This window comes from Labeo rohita, chromosome 6 (genome assembly GCF_022985175.1).
Source record: "Labeo rohita strain BAU-BD-2019 chromosome 6, IGBB_LRoh.1.0, whole genome shotgun sequence".
In the NCBI taxonomy this organism is placed as follows: domain Eukaryota; kingdom Metazoa; phylum Chordata; class Actinopteri; order Cypriniformes; family Cyprinidae; genus Labeo; species Labeo rohita.
In genome coordinates this window covers 23,242,092-23,257,366 of record NC_066874.1, presented here as the reverse complement: position 1 = coordinate 23,257,366, position 15,275 = coordinate 23,242,092, and the positions used below count along the sequence as shown (strand labels likewise).

Sequence of the window (15,275 nt, the reverse complement as noted above, 5' to 3'; positions counted from 1 at the left end):
AGAAGTATGCCTGTAGTCCTGTTTCAAATTCTTGTGAGCTGCCTACAGAGGACAAATTCGAAATGTATTCTTTGCGAAAACAACAACTTCAAAATGCGCTGCGTTGAGCTGATTCTGAATTCAAGGTGGATGACAGAAATATTGATTCTAAATTATAATACATTATATGTTATGTAATTATATAGAAATCAGCTTTATTTTAGTACTTGATATACTTAAGATACTATTAAAATTTTTATTAATAGTAATTATGTTTGTCATTTTTAGTTTTTTTTTTTTATGGTCTTTATTATGTATGTCCATATAGTTTTTAGTTCAATTTTAGTTTTAGTAATTTTGATCAACCCAGTCTCACTGGAAATACGTGACTCTACATACATTTTTGCAACACTGTAATTACATACCACATTTCGCAGCAGTTTCAAAGTGAAATGTCCAGAGAGTGGCGCTAAAATACATGTTCAATACGTGATTGTGGCACATTTTTATTACGTTAGTACAGGCACATACTGCTGCGTTTTTATTACGCTGCTTGCGATACGTATTACGGCTATTCAAAATTTAAATATCTAGGTAGTGTCGCTAAAGGTTAATGTTCTATCATGTTAGAAATATCCCCTACACCGAACCAAACCTAAACCTATAGTGTTAACAATTGAAAAAGTGATATAAAAACGCATTTGTTGATGCAACTGTGCTATTTTAACTTTCAAATGCGGATTTGAGCTGTTTAGTTGTACCTGAGTTCTTCATCACTCAAGTGCAACGCTGTATAGCGTGAGCTACCGAGCAAACCTACTAAATTAGAAAACTCATATGAAGCTGTATATGTGAAAACAAGACTCAAAAGTATCAGTTTTCAAATCGTGCAGGATGTTAAAATTGTTTTTAAGCCATAATAATATATTCTGTGTGAAAATTAGGCTTTAATCAAAACTGTGTGTGAAAAGAAATAAAAGTTGTCAGAGTTTCACAGACTCCAGTGATCATTTCAATTGGAAACAGTGATTTGTACATATAGGTAACGTTACGTTTCAGTTTTGCAGAAATGTATATAGAGGCACGTATTTCCAATGAGCCTATGTTGATTTTGATACATCAAGTTAAACTAAATAAAGATGAGAAATGTAAGCAACTAGCTAAAAAAAGTGTTTTATATTATAATTTAATTCAGTTCATTCTTATTTTATTCGAAATAACATTTTTAGTTAACTATAATTACCTATAATTATATTAATTTAAATATAATGGTAACACTTTATTTTAAGGACCAATTCTCACTATTTATTACTTGCTAATTAGCTAGCATATTGGCTGATTATTAGTATTATAAAGCACACATTAATGCCTTATTGTGCATTACCATATTTTAGATCCATTAATCCTATCCATACCTAAACTTAATAAGCCACAAATTGGGAGTTTATTAAGGCAAGTAGTTAAAGTCATAGTTAACACTTAGTTAGTGATAACTGACCTATTGGTAAGATCCTCCCCTCGAACGCAGATGAACCAATGGCTGTTGAGTATCAGCTGCACAGGGACCTGAACTCGGACATCTTTACATTTCAGCACCACAGAGAAACACTGGAAGATCTGAAGCTTTCATCATTTTGATGAAAAAAAATGAAAAACAATATGCCTGGGGTACTTTTAACATTGATTCCAGGTACACTGAGAGGATTATGGAATTTATTTTATTTCATTTCCCAAACCCAACCAAAACAGAGCAAAATGTCCCTAAGCATTCAACCCCAAACACACTGAAGACGAAACGTTCATTTTTTGGTTGCCATACTCTCAATAAGTTACATTTTTCACCTGCTCAAGCAGAACGGTAATGCCATCTTGTGCTTCATCAAGGTACACTCTTAAAAATAAAGGTGCTTTAAAACGTTCTTCACAGCGATGTCATAGAAGCACCATTTTGGTTCCACAAAGAACCATTGAGGCAGATATTAGGGTAGGTCAAAAAACTCCCATCTCATTTTCCCTCCAATTTTAAAATTGAAGATCAAACAGCCTTTACAAAAAGGATAAAACAGTGATGTGGGACGATTTTGAAATTGGAGAAGAAAATAAGATGGAAGTTTTTCGACATACCTTACCTGTCATGAACCGTTGATGCAGAGCTAGACAAGATGAGCATTTGAAGTTAAAAAGTAAATAAACTGTCAATTTTTTTAGAACATAACCAATCATTTTGCTATATGAGAACCTTCTTCCTCGGCTGAGATCGTTTAGAGTCCTTTGAAGCTGCATTTAAACTGCATTTTGGAAGTTCAAACTTGGGGGCACCATAGAAGTCCGCTATATGGAGAGAAATCCTGAAGTGTTTTCCCCAAAAAACATAATTACTTCACGACTGAAGAAAAAAAGACATGAACACAGGGAACAAGGGGGTAAGTCAACTGTACGTTTTTGTTCTGGATGTGAACTTCTCCTTTAAAGGAGGTATAGTCCACTTCCAAAACAAAGAATCACATATAATTTACTCACCCCCTTGTGTGTGAGTTTTTCGACATACCCTAACTGTCTTGAGACAGAATACACAGTTCAAACGGAGCAAGGCAAGATGAGCATTTGAGAATAAAAAGTATATAAATTCTATTATTTTTATGAAAATAACAGATTGTTTCGCTAGATAAGACTCTTCTTCCTCAGCTGGGATCATTTACAACCGCATTTGGGATCGTTTTAAGCCGCATTTAAACTGCATTTTGAAAGATCAAAATCGGGGCACCATACCAGTCCATTATATGGAGAAAAATGCTGAAATGTTTTGCTCAAAAAACAATTTCTTTACGACTGAAGAAAGAAAGATATGAACATCTTGGATGACAAGGGGGTGAATCTTTGTTTTGGAAGTGGACTTCTCCTTTAAGTCCCACTTGAATGATGGTTCTTCTGTGTCCCAAATTTATCAAAAACATGTTAGTAATTCCATTTGTTTGTCCGAGTGAGCAACGGTAACTAAGAAAGGGCGGGGCTTACTAATAGGTCAACTGGTCCCTAATCTAATGTGTGACCAATATGATAATATATAGTGTTACATTATTAATATTATAATGTATTATTATTATATATCATTTATTTATATTTCATTCAGTGTTGCTAAACTAGTATAATTTAAAAAAGATGTCAACACATTCTATTAGAATACTGTGCCGTTAGCTTAGCAACGTGCTAACACCGGTCTATTTAAATCACCCGTGAGGCAAGTTTCCTGTGTGCTTTTCAAGAAGACTGCTATTTATATGATGCATGGAGTTGCTGCCTATGTAGAGCTTTCCAAATCGGTCACTTACAAAGTCCCATTTCAGTTAGGATGCAGTAGACAGTTGACAGCCTCACTAGGTTATGGAACAGAGTTGCAATCTCCAGTAAGAGGGGAAAAAGACTCAATGTCATTGTGCATGTGATTCTACACTGTTTGACAGTAAACAAACAGAAACAAAAGAAGTAGTATATGGTACTCACAGTTGACTGTGACTCTCACGGTCTTGGTGTCGGGTGAAGCAATGTCGTTTTCGGCACCGCACTCATAGTCCCCTGCTTGATCCCGAGTGATGCCTGTGATATTTAAATACTCCCCGCTTTCGTACTTCCTGGCTGTGAACATAAGAAAATAAACAAGCGCAATCCTTCAGAAACGTTCTTCTGCAGGCATGTGTTAATTAATGGCTATATGCTTAAAGGTACAAACACCATCGAATCTCAACAGCCAGTAAAAGAAGCCCAAGTGCACCCAGAAAATGGAAAAAAGCTTTATTAAGGCACATAATTGCTTTGTTGGCAAGACATCCAGGGGGAAGCATCTCCCCTGTGACTCTTATTCACACAGGGAGGAATATTACTGGCGTCAAATACTGTGAGGAAATCAGAACTGTGCCAATATGACAAATATGACTTGAGGTCCTTGAGTAATGAGAGGCAATATAGCACAGCGTGGGGCTGCCACGCTTCTATTGGACTAAAAACCTCCCCAGGTTCCCCAGACCAAGATCCAACCTTATTGTAATATTCCTCAGTGAAACCTATTTATATCACACTTTACAGTGGGGTGAATCTTTCTCATGGCACAGAGAGGTAAATCCTGCACTGGCATACGGATGAGAAGCCTCTGACTCAGCAAAACCCCCATGGAACAAAAAAAAAAAGCAAGGAGAGCGATGCAAAAAAAAGGAGGATGGAGAGGCTTTAGGAGGGGTGTGTTTTCACCAAGTCTTTTGTAAATCATCACAGAGCTTCAAGACTCGACATCAAGAAAGCTTTAAAGGGATAGTTCGCCCAAAAAAGAAAATGATAATATTCTGTCTGCATTTTTCCATCCAGTTACAAAAAATAGTCATTGGAGCTTTTGAACTTTAAAAAGAACACAAAAGCGAATTCTGAAGCCATTCGGTGAGCTGTCAACAGATTAATCAATCACGAAATAATCATTCAGATCATAAAGTGAATCAACTGATTCATTGAAAGGATATGACTTAAAAGAATGATTCTTTCATAAATCAGGCTTCAATACTTCTCTCATAATCTTACATTTTGGCCTATTCCTTGAACAAGTATCATTCTGACTAGCTGCTACAACACAAATCGAAACACAAGAGCTCCAAGTCCGAATTATTCCATCCTTTTGTAATTTGCATAAATATTTGTGTGTTGCATGAAAACAATTACATCTGTGTAGCAGGTAACAAACTGAACAATTGAGCAAAATAGTTTTCTTTGCGGTTATCAAGGAAGTGACTAAGACGTGTATCTGAGCTGACAAGGTGCTATTTGGCTCCCAATGTTTTACAAATGAATAGAGGCAAAGACTGTAAAATAGGATAAATTGTATCAAACATATTCATGGAAAACAAGCCATATTTGGCTATACAAGGATGAAAAGGCGAATAGGACATTAGAGCAAAGAAAACAAATCATCATAGAGATTGTTCACCCATACTTTTAAGAGTGGTGTTTTTTTTCACCATTAAAACTACAAGGTGTTTAGCATGACATATAACAGCCTTTAACAAAGCACAAATACAAGATCTGAGCCAAGCAGCATTTTGCATGCTTTTCTTAGGAAGTATTTTAAGGGTAAGGGTATACATCATATATACATCATCTGAAAGCTGAATACATAAACTTTCCATTGATGTATTTGTTAGGATAGGACAATATTTAGCCGAGATACAACTATTTAAAAATCTGGAATCTGAGGGTGTAAAAAAAAATCTAAATTGTGAGAAAATCGCCCTTAAAGTTGTCCAAATGAAGTTTTTAATAATACATATTATTAATCAAAAAGTAAGTTTTGATATATTTACGGTAGGAAATTTACAAAATATCTTCATGGAACGTGATCTTTACTTAACATCCTAATGATTTTTGGCATAAAAGAAAAATCAATAAGTGTATTGTTGGCTATTGCTACAAATATACCTGTGCTACTTATGACTGATTTCATGGTACAGGGTCACATATTACATGGTAACTGACTGAAAACAAATGAAAGTTAAAGGGCTATAATTGCTAAAACTAAAATAAAAATAAACTAAATATAAATATTAAAAACCACATAACAAAATGACTAAAACTGAAATATGTTTTTGTCTTTAAAATGTATAAATGAAACTGCATTAGATCGCAAAATGCTAAGTGGCACTTATATTAAAATAAAAACAGCATGTGCATACTTTAAGCTAAATATTTCTCAATATCTTTTTTTAAATAACAGTTCATTTTAATTAGGTGCTAAAACACCTGTGTGAACATGAAGAAAACTGACTTTAACTATCTTCTAAAAATGACCTTGAGCAAAAATAGCCAAGAAAAATGTTGTTTCTGCCAAAAAACGCTATTTATTTACAGATATCACTTAACACACACTTAATGATATTTACTTATTCAGGGCAATGACAATGATTACATTAACAAAACAACTGTTTCCAGGTAAAAGCCAAACTTACGAAATTAACAAACATTGACTACAACTACAACCATATTTCTTCCTCCAGCTAAAACCAGAGGGATCTTTATCAGTGATTAACTCACTCCAGAATTCCCTTACTTCAGTGATTTATTTTCTTTTTCCTAACAGAGACTTCACAATGAGCCATCATTTATCTTACTGATTACACCAAAAGAGGAAATTACCACGGTTTAGTGACATTTAATAAAGAATGGATGCCTTTGTGAAATCAACCTTTGTTATTGCAACCAACATGTTTACTATAAACCAAAAAAAAACACAAACTGGAGCATTTTAAAGGCTTAATGGACACAGATTACGTGCCAGAAATGTATTCAAATGTAAACTTGCCCCTTATCATCCTCAATCATGACCGCCTCACGAATTGTGTGTGTTAAGAGTTATTTGGAAAGCTCAAGAGAGACTTGTCGTAGCCTCTGGGAAATGTCACTCCAACCAAATTAGCCAAATCACAGCAAGGTTAATCTAGGATTCCACATTGCTCTGTGTTAAGTGCAGTCTCAGTAAGCACTTTCCCACATTGTGTGGAGAGCACAAAGTACATTTCCTTGAGGTCTGCCTGCTGCTGATATGATGAGCGCTGGTGAAGAATACATTATGGGCTAAGGTGGCAGTTCTCTGTTCATCGCTTCCGTTAACCCATGAGAGAATACTGCGGCAGCCCAAATGTTGCATTATGAGTGGCTTCCCCCAGGCATTCATTGAGTTGTCAGCAATGAACCATCAACCATCATTCAACCGTCACACATATTCGCTACACTCTCTCCATCTCGCACACGCACCTGAACCGCCTCCATTTTCCATTCCCGGTATCTCACCTTAACCCTGATAGCCTCCTCATTGTCCCAAAGTGCCCCAAAACAATTGCTGAATATCTGTCCGAGCACTTTTTAAGAACCGGTCATTGTATTGAAACCATTTGGCGATGTTTAGACAGGCTGTCAGTGCCGAGTACAGAGCTATTGTTCAGGAAACAATAAACCAGAGTAAAGACAATTTTGGGAGGCAGAGGCACGAACAAAGGATTGACAAAGGACAATTGAACGCTTTAGCGTAGCCTTATCATATGAGAAAAAAAATCAAATCTGAAGTGTTATAGTCAGCTATTTGAAAGGTCAGAGTTCCATATATCCCGAGGCCTTAAATCACAATGGAAAAAGCTTATGAAAGCATGTTTGGGATCAAGCGTGCCGGGCCAGTCTGTACAGAGAGCATGAGGCCGCCCTGTAGCCTCAATACGTCTCTATATGGCTTATTTTAGAATCTATCTTCATCTAGTCTACAGCATTTGAAATCTTGTCTGTAAAGCAATTTTAAATGCCCTGAGTACTGAAAGTATTAAAAGAGTGTGATTTAAAGCTTAGACAAGGAATTGCTTATTTTAAGTTCTTTAGGTCTTATTTTAAATTCACAGTGGTGAGAGAGTGTACTGTGTACTTCCCTGATAGCACACGTGCATCACGGAGACATCTATTTGACGTCTGCATATACATCTGCAAGATGTATTTTTTAGAGTGTTTGCTCATCTGCAATACGTCTATACCTTGATCACGGAGACATCTATTTAACTTCTGCATTTACATCTGGATGCATTTTTGAGAGTCACAGATAGCACACATACGTCTGCAAGATGTCTGTTAAAGATCACTTGATCTGGAAAGTATCTGCTGTGTACAAATATCTGGCAGACGTCTGTAAGATGTCAGTTTTATATACATTCTAAATCATAAACATCTTAAAGACATATATTTGACATCTGATATGAAACGTCCAACAGACGTACTGCAGATGAGCAAACATTCTAAAAAATATATCCTGCAGATGTAAATGCAGACATCAAATAGACGTCTCTGAGATGTACCTGTGCCATCAGGGGGGTTTGCTCATCTGCTATACGTCTATAGGACGTTTCCTACCAGATGTCAAATAGACATCTACTAGATGTCTGTCAGATGTTTGTACACAGCAGATGCTTTCCAGATCAAGTGATCTTTAACAGACATCTTGCAGACAGACGTGTGCTAAGTAGGACGTCTCCTATCAGATGTCAAATAGACGTCATTTAGATGTCTTTAAGATGTTTATGGTTTAGAATGTATGTAAAACTGACATCTAACAGCACAGATAGCACCCGTATGCGTGCAAGATGTCTGTTAAAGATCACATGATCTGGAAAGCATTTGCTTTGTACAAACATCTGACAGACATCTGTAAGATGTCAGTTTTACATGCATTCTAAATCATAAACATCTCAAAGACATCTAATAGATGTCTCTGATAGGAAATGTCCTATAGACGTATTGCAGATGAGCAAACAATCTAAAAAATACGTCTTGCAGATGTAAATGCAGACATCAAAAAGACATCTCCAAGATGTACCGGAAGAATTTTTCTGAAGAACAGCGGGCAGTTTAACTGATCATCACTTTAGCTATCACTAAACAAAAAACACAGCTGTGGATCATTCAGGTAAAAACACTATTAAGAATCAAGTGTATGAAAACTTTTGAACAGGGTCATTTTTATAAATTCAACTATTATTTTCTCTCGTGGACTATATGTAAACCTTTTTAATGTTAAATATCTTTTTCAGGTCAGTACTAAATAAAAAATAACATGCATTTTGTATGATCCCTCTTATTTTGCAAGGTGAATGTCAACTTTCGACCTCAACTGTAACTACTGACAACATTTAAAACAAGCATTTTGCTCACGAACAGCTTTAATTATGTAATTATTGAATTTATGAAATTAATAGGTTGATTTTATTGTATTTAATCAATTACATTAAAAATGTTCAACAACATCATATTTATTTAATGTATTTATGCAATCTGACATTTTATCCATTTCATTCTGTACTGTGTATCATAGTAAAATGTGACTATACAAATATATACAGGATTTATATTAGAAATGATTCAGACTAAAAAACGCTTATTTGTCTAAAGTTCTAAACATTTTCATTTTAGATGATGTCAGTACATCCATATTGGAATCCAAGGAATTTTCCACAATCATTTTTTACAGGTGTTTTATCTGTATTTTTAGTTTGGCTCTTCACTGTTTTATGGTTAATAGAAATGTTCGTAAAATTCTTGCATAATGTCTGGTAATGAGCTGCCAGTACTTTTTCAGTTACTTTACAGATTTATTAGACATGATTCCTTTATATGATGAACAAAATTAATTTAGGCTTTTTTTTTTTACCATATGTGATTCATAAACTGCTCAATTTTCATTAAAAATATCTTCATTTGTGTTTTGAAGATTAACCAAAGTCTTACGGGTTTTGAACAACAACAAATGATAGTCTTTTCTTTTTCTTGGTATTTTTTTTTAGGTGAATTATCCTTTTCAGCATACTAATGTGATCAAGCTGCTCAGCCAACTACCATTTACAGCAAATGCTTCTTGGGGACAAAACCTTTGAGTCAGATTGAAATCTGTTCATCATTACAAGTCAGAGGTCGTTGAGAGGGCTTAAATACATAATGTCTTTAAAAGGTCTTTAAGAGTAATTACCCCATTTATATTGATGAAAAGTCTATAATGTAAGCAATAATGAGAGGCACAGAAGTCAAAGGTCTGATGACACACACATCAAAAAATGTATGAGGCCAACTGCACTACACAGAGTATTTCAGCAATTAAATCCAGGGGCGCTCGGTTGCGGGTTCAGCCTCCTGCAGGGTCATTCAAAAACTACTGGAAATCACAGTCCAGGAGCTACTGTAATAACAGCTCTGACTATTACGACAGTGCTGCCATATGTGCACCAAATACTGTAGTAACAATATATTCAGTCTGAATATGTCAGCTTATCCAAAGAAAAAAAAACATGGTAGTTTCATATAACCTTAAGTTTTATGCATATTTTGTGTCGTTTTGACTTTCTCTATCAGCATGTGAACCCTTGACAATATCACTGTGTTTAAATATTGTGTTTAAATAAAATCTTTACAGCACATCACAACCATCAGTAGAAGAAAAAAGGTTTCTTTTGACACTGGCTCTTGCTTATTGTCATCCTCTCTGCCCACACAGAAGTTAATTAGCCTGAAGAAGAATAGTTCAGACAAATGGCTTTCAGTGTCACATCTGGGCCAGACTGATTCTGTTGACCAAAAGTGAAAGTTCACCATATGCAGGATGGTTGTTTGAAGTTGTTTTTTTTTTTTTTTTTAAATTACTGATGCACTTCTCATCTGGTTTTAAGGGGTTTTATAATTTGAAGTATCCTACCTTTGGTAAGTAGTGGTTTCATGACACTTCAAAGTCTTTTGATCAGAATCTCAAAAAGCAATTTGATCACAAAATACACTGGAGAATGAAATAAATATGGCAGTCCAAAGATAAGTGAAGCAGACTTCAATAAAAATTCACAAGCACTCAAAAATACTGCTGTGCACTGAATTTTCAATTCGCTTTGAAAATGTGCCAAATTTTTTTGCTTTAATGGCTGAATATAAACTACGAAAGGTAAAGATGAGGTTAATGTATCCTCACATGTTGTTTACCCTGCAGAAAAGTGATAACTAACTAATAAGCCTTTCTGAGAATAACAGCAAATTAAAGCGATAATTGATTAAAAGCCTTTTCCTAAACTCAATTAATTATAGAGAAATGTTAGTCTCATCGCCATAATCTTCTGAGCCTTGGACAGACATTTTTACTGTATTTTAAAGTCAGTGTCAAATTCAACGTATTGTGACGTATTTTAACTGATTTGAACTCACCTGATGGGGAGATGTGTCTCCAAGAGATTTTGGGCTCTGGTTTCCCACTGGCTGAGCAGATGAGTGAAACATTGCTGCCTTCGTTTACCGTAATGTCCGATGAAATGTCATAGATTTTGGGAGGAACTGTGAAACAAAACAAACAGTTAGAAACGCAAAGCTGCAAACGAGCTTAATGGCAAAAAACAGGATCTAGTGAGTCAACAAGAATGAGCCAGTACAGCCAGAAGCAGCAATTATCAGGGTCCAAACACAATACCACTTTATCCCAATAAGGTCCAACGCAAAAGTCATTTTCATTGTTACAGCTGGACCAAACCTTACAAAAATCTGTAATTTGTCTTTAGAATGACTTAATAAGTGAGTGTGCCAAATTCCATGAACATCTATCATTTTATTACATTCATAGACATACAGAGGGTAACTAGCCACTTTTGCATGATATTTTGTGTCATGGTGCACCTCATACTAAACTAAAAGAAAACAATCTATAAGTAAATCTGTCTTTATACCACCTTTCATCACACAGGGCCTCCACTCTTTCTCAAAACCACCACGTCAGTTGTCAAGGGGTTTATGAATAAATGTCTCACCTCCTAGTTTTGCTTTCCTACATAAAAAGGCAATAAACTGTCAGGAGTCTGCAAAATCAGCTATTCCCTTTGTTCATTTTTTGAGGTCCGGCTATGATTCTGTGCCAGGTTGTTTGAAGTCGATTGCATTTAACTAGACTGCTTCTTAGTCTTTTTTGACTTCCTAATCCCAATATATTATAGTAGTCAACATTTGAAGTGGATCATAAAAGTTAATCAGAGTTGTCCTAAGACGAGAATGGGTATTGCTATATAGGACAACTTTGATGAAAGGTTTTGATCCACTTCAAATGTTGACTACTGTACTCTAAACACCATAAAGATGCTTGTATAATGACCAGACTTTCTCAAGAGCTATTTACAGTATATATGTTCTTGTACTAAAACTTTTATTTTATTTAAAAAACAAGTTCACTCTCAGAAACGATCTGTCATTTTTAAAACAAATTGACATTTTATATACTTTTTAACCTCAGAAGCTTTAACCTGTCTATTCTCTGTCACGCACATACATCGCTGTTTTACCTTATTTTGTAAAGGGCGTTTGATTTTCTTTGCACGTTCACTTTGTAAACACTGAATCGGTACTTCTGCAGCAATGTAGAATGATTTTGAAATTGGAGAAGAAAATGAGATGGGAGTTTTTCGACATATCCTAACTGTATTGACCTGGAATACACAGACTACGCATTCGCTTTATACAAGTCGCTATATAAATTGCGCTATATAAATTGTCAATTTGTTTAGAAAAAACAGATCGTTTGGTTAGATAAGACCCTTCTTCCTTAGCTGGGAATGTTTAGAGCCCCTTGAAGCTGTATTTAAACTACATTTTGGAACTTCAAACTCATGGGCACCATAGAAGTCCATTATATGGAGATAATTCCTAAAATGACCAAGACGAGCGTTTGACATTAGAAAGTATATAAATTGTATTATTTTTATGAAAATAACTAATCGTTTCGCTAGATAGGACCCTTCTTCCTCGACTGGGATCGTTTACAATCGCATTGGGATCGTTTGAAGCTGCATTTTGGAAGTTCAAAATCGGGGCACCATAGCAGTCCATTATATAGAGCAAAATCCTGAAATGTTTCCCTTAACAAAACATAATTTCTTTATGGCTGAAGAAAGAAAGACATGAACATCTTGGATGACAAGGGGTTAGTATATTATCTGTCAATTTTTGTTCTGGAAGTGGACTTCTCGTTTAACAGTTCTTCTAACAGGCAGACTCCCCCATTGCATCTATGCATAACCAGACACAATATATATAATAATCATGAACTATCACTATTATAGAATAATCAATACTCATCTGAGAAAAATCAATTAGACACAGAATCAAAATAAAATCCTCTAAAAGCATGCTAAAAAGGACATCCAAGTTTTCAAAGAAATGGCGCTATTACTTCTTTCCAAGCAAAAGGACACCAAACATTGAGGCATTTGTCACCTTGCAAAGAAACAGCAACATTATTTACTCCTCCACTATTTGATCTTCAGTTTCGTTTTTTCTTATCTTGGTTTTTGTAATCTGCTGCCACTAAATGGTTGAGTTGAAATTCTAATGAACCCTTTCTTTGTTTGAAAGCACTTCTCTGACCGTCATGCTCCCCACTGCAGGTTTACTTGAACTTCCTCCCACTGTTGACAAATGTCCACATTCACTGATAGCACAAATGGAAAATGTTGCATTCGTCTGCTGATCATATCTGCCTTCAACAGGATCAAGACCCTATTAGTCAATGCCTGAGGAGTCAGGTACCGGCCTCTTAAATGAGATGTGGGGCCTCTGCAGATCTTTAAACTGAACATGTTTCATCATCTTGCCATATATTCTAGAACTTTCCCGGTAAATGCTCACCTTGAGATTTGAAGTCTTTTATTACTGTTTTTTTCTTTTTGCAGACACTTCTTTACTTCTACAATGCAATAACAGCAAAATTGTGTTGAAACAATTGAGCTTTTTCATCTTATAAGTTGGCGGCATAAAAAGTCCAGAGGATTTGGCGCATTGAAGGAATATCTCTCATTACAGCCCGAGACAGTTTTGACTTTCATTACTGGTCTTCTGTGTACCACCTGTGAATACAGAGTATATTATCAGATGAAATGAAACCCTCTCTGTTTTTTCAAGCAGCTGAAAAGCCGAGAGGACCGGTACGCCTCGACACTTCACTGAACACGGCGGCATAAACAGATGCAAAGGTCAACAACCTATCCCGGTATGCTCTTTTAACTATCACTAAGTTCATAATGAAAGCACGTGTTATTTAATCTCAAGCTCAAGGTCTGACCACGATTTGACTTCTGTGAATCCTTTCCGAGCGTCAAGCTCGACGCTTTCGGCCGTGGTTATTTTAGACCTGTTTATTTCCACTCAGTCTGTTCGAATGGTGGGGTAATGATGACAAGAGAAAAACAAGACAACGCTAAAGCCCTACCCCAAGGCCCTATTCAAGACAACCTGATGCTTTGTTTTCCGTTTAATTCATTAACTGCTGCACGATTGTCATGTTTGCCCATTCCACTCTAATTCTCCCTCCTCTCCTCGGCGGGAGGCGCTGAGATGGAGCTGCCACAGCTGATGGGGGAGGCATTATCAGTCTCTCAGCCCCAGAGTGAATAAATAAGCCTCTAATGACGCCACCTTGAATTACTGAAACGCTTACAGCTATTAAAATGCAGAGTTTCTTCTGAATAAAGTGGAGTACATGGCTTGCCTTTCTATAAATTCTGACAGGTTCTCCAGGGCTGACTGCTGCCACCCAATTCCAAGACCCCATTGCTTCACACCTACTGCCAGCCCACATTCCAATTACAGCGCTGAGGGAAAACTGGGCTCCTGTCATAATGCAGACTAGCACAGGCAAAGAGCCGAGGAGAGACAGGCAAAGAAATCAGATGCGGTCTTATCTATTTGTTGTCTTCCGGCTGCAAAGGAATGAAAAAACACAAAAAAAAAAAGTTAAGGCTGATGTACAATAAATGAACTATATATGGGTTGTTGACGTGACATGGCATTTTCACTGTCCCACAAGATAAAAATGAACTTAATTAATATTATTTAAAATTCAGTAAATCGTTAAACATTTCTTTGTCCCTCATAGACCTGTTATAAAAGCTGCAGTGCCATTCAATTTTTTTAGTTTTTGAGCCAGAAGTCAAAATTGTCCTATGACGTGACTGTCTCAAGCATGGTTCAATAAATTACAACTTTTATAAATTAAAAAAAGAAAAGCATAGAAATGTTAATAAACACCTCTGGCATAATTGTACAAGTGTCTATTTTAGTTAACGGCAATCATTTTTTTCATCCATATATTTCTGAAAGCCATTTTGTCTCTGAAAACCATGTCCTGATTTTAAATCGTCCAATTTAAGAGAAAAATGTAATTAGTTGAAGGACCACATTCACGATCATGTTACTGAAGCCCCATGTCAAGCCTATGACATGTGATCTCGGTAAATTTTTGTCTCAGAATTGTTCAAATATTTAACATTTTTGGAACCACTACAAAAGTGTTACATTTTGTTGTCCTTTGGTGTGACACACTTAAATTTTTTTTTTTAAACTAAAAACTGTATTTTAAACTACATAATCATGGAAAATTTTGCAAATGTATCTTGCTAACCGCTAATGACAGGTTAGCTCGGAATAGCGAGGTCATTAATTGACACAAAAGGCTGAAACATCCTATGGTGTGACAGAAAATGTCCTCTGGTGTGACGCCTGTACTGTCACACCATAGGACAAAAGACAAGGTCTCTTTAAGAAGCATTTTAAATAATTAAATAGGATTTGTTTAACTACTTTTTACTATTTTTTTTTTTATCATTTTCTGTGTTTTTAAATGCAATAATTACATTAAACTATGAAAAACTATACTGTTATAAAATTTCATACTTCGTTTTTGAAACAGAAAGAATTGAGGGAGAGAAATTAGAAACTGAGGG

General features: G+C 35.7%; 1 protein-coding gene across 3 annotated transcripts in view; it reads right to left on the bottom strand.

The window, feature by feature from the left end:
* negr1 (neuronal growth regulator 1) overlaps window positions 1-15,275 on the bottom strand; it is a 141,260-nt gene that overhangs the window by 86,546 nt on the left and 39,439 nt on the right. For all 3 annotated transcript variants that reach the window (XM_051111970.1, XM_051111971.1, XM_051111972.1), the window contains exons 3-4: window positions 10,723-10,848; window positions 3,481-3,612 (exon numbers count right to left, since the gene is read on the bottom strand). In XM_051111970.1, the coding sequence (XP_050967927.1) occupies window positions 3,481-3,612; window positions 10,723-10,848 (258 nt within the window). The remainder of the gene's footprint in view (window positions 1-3,480; window positions 3,613-10,722; window positions 10,849-15,275) is intronic.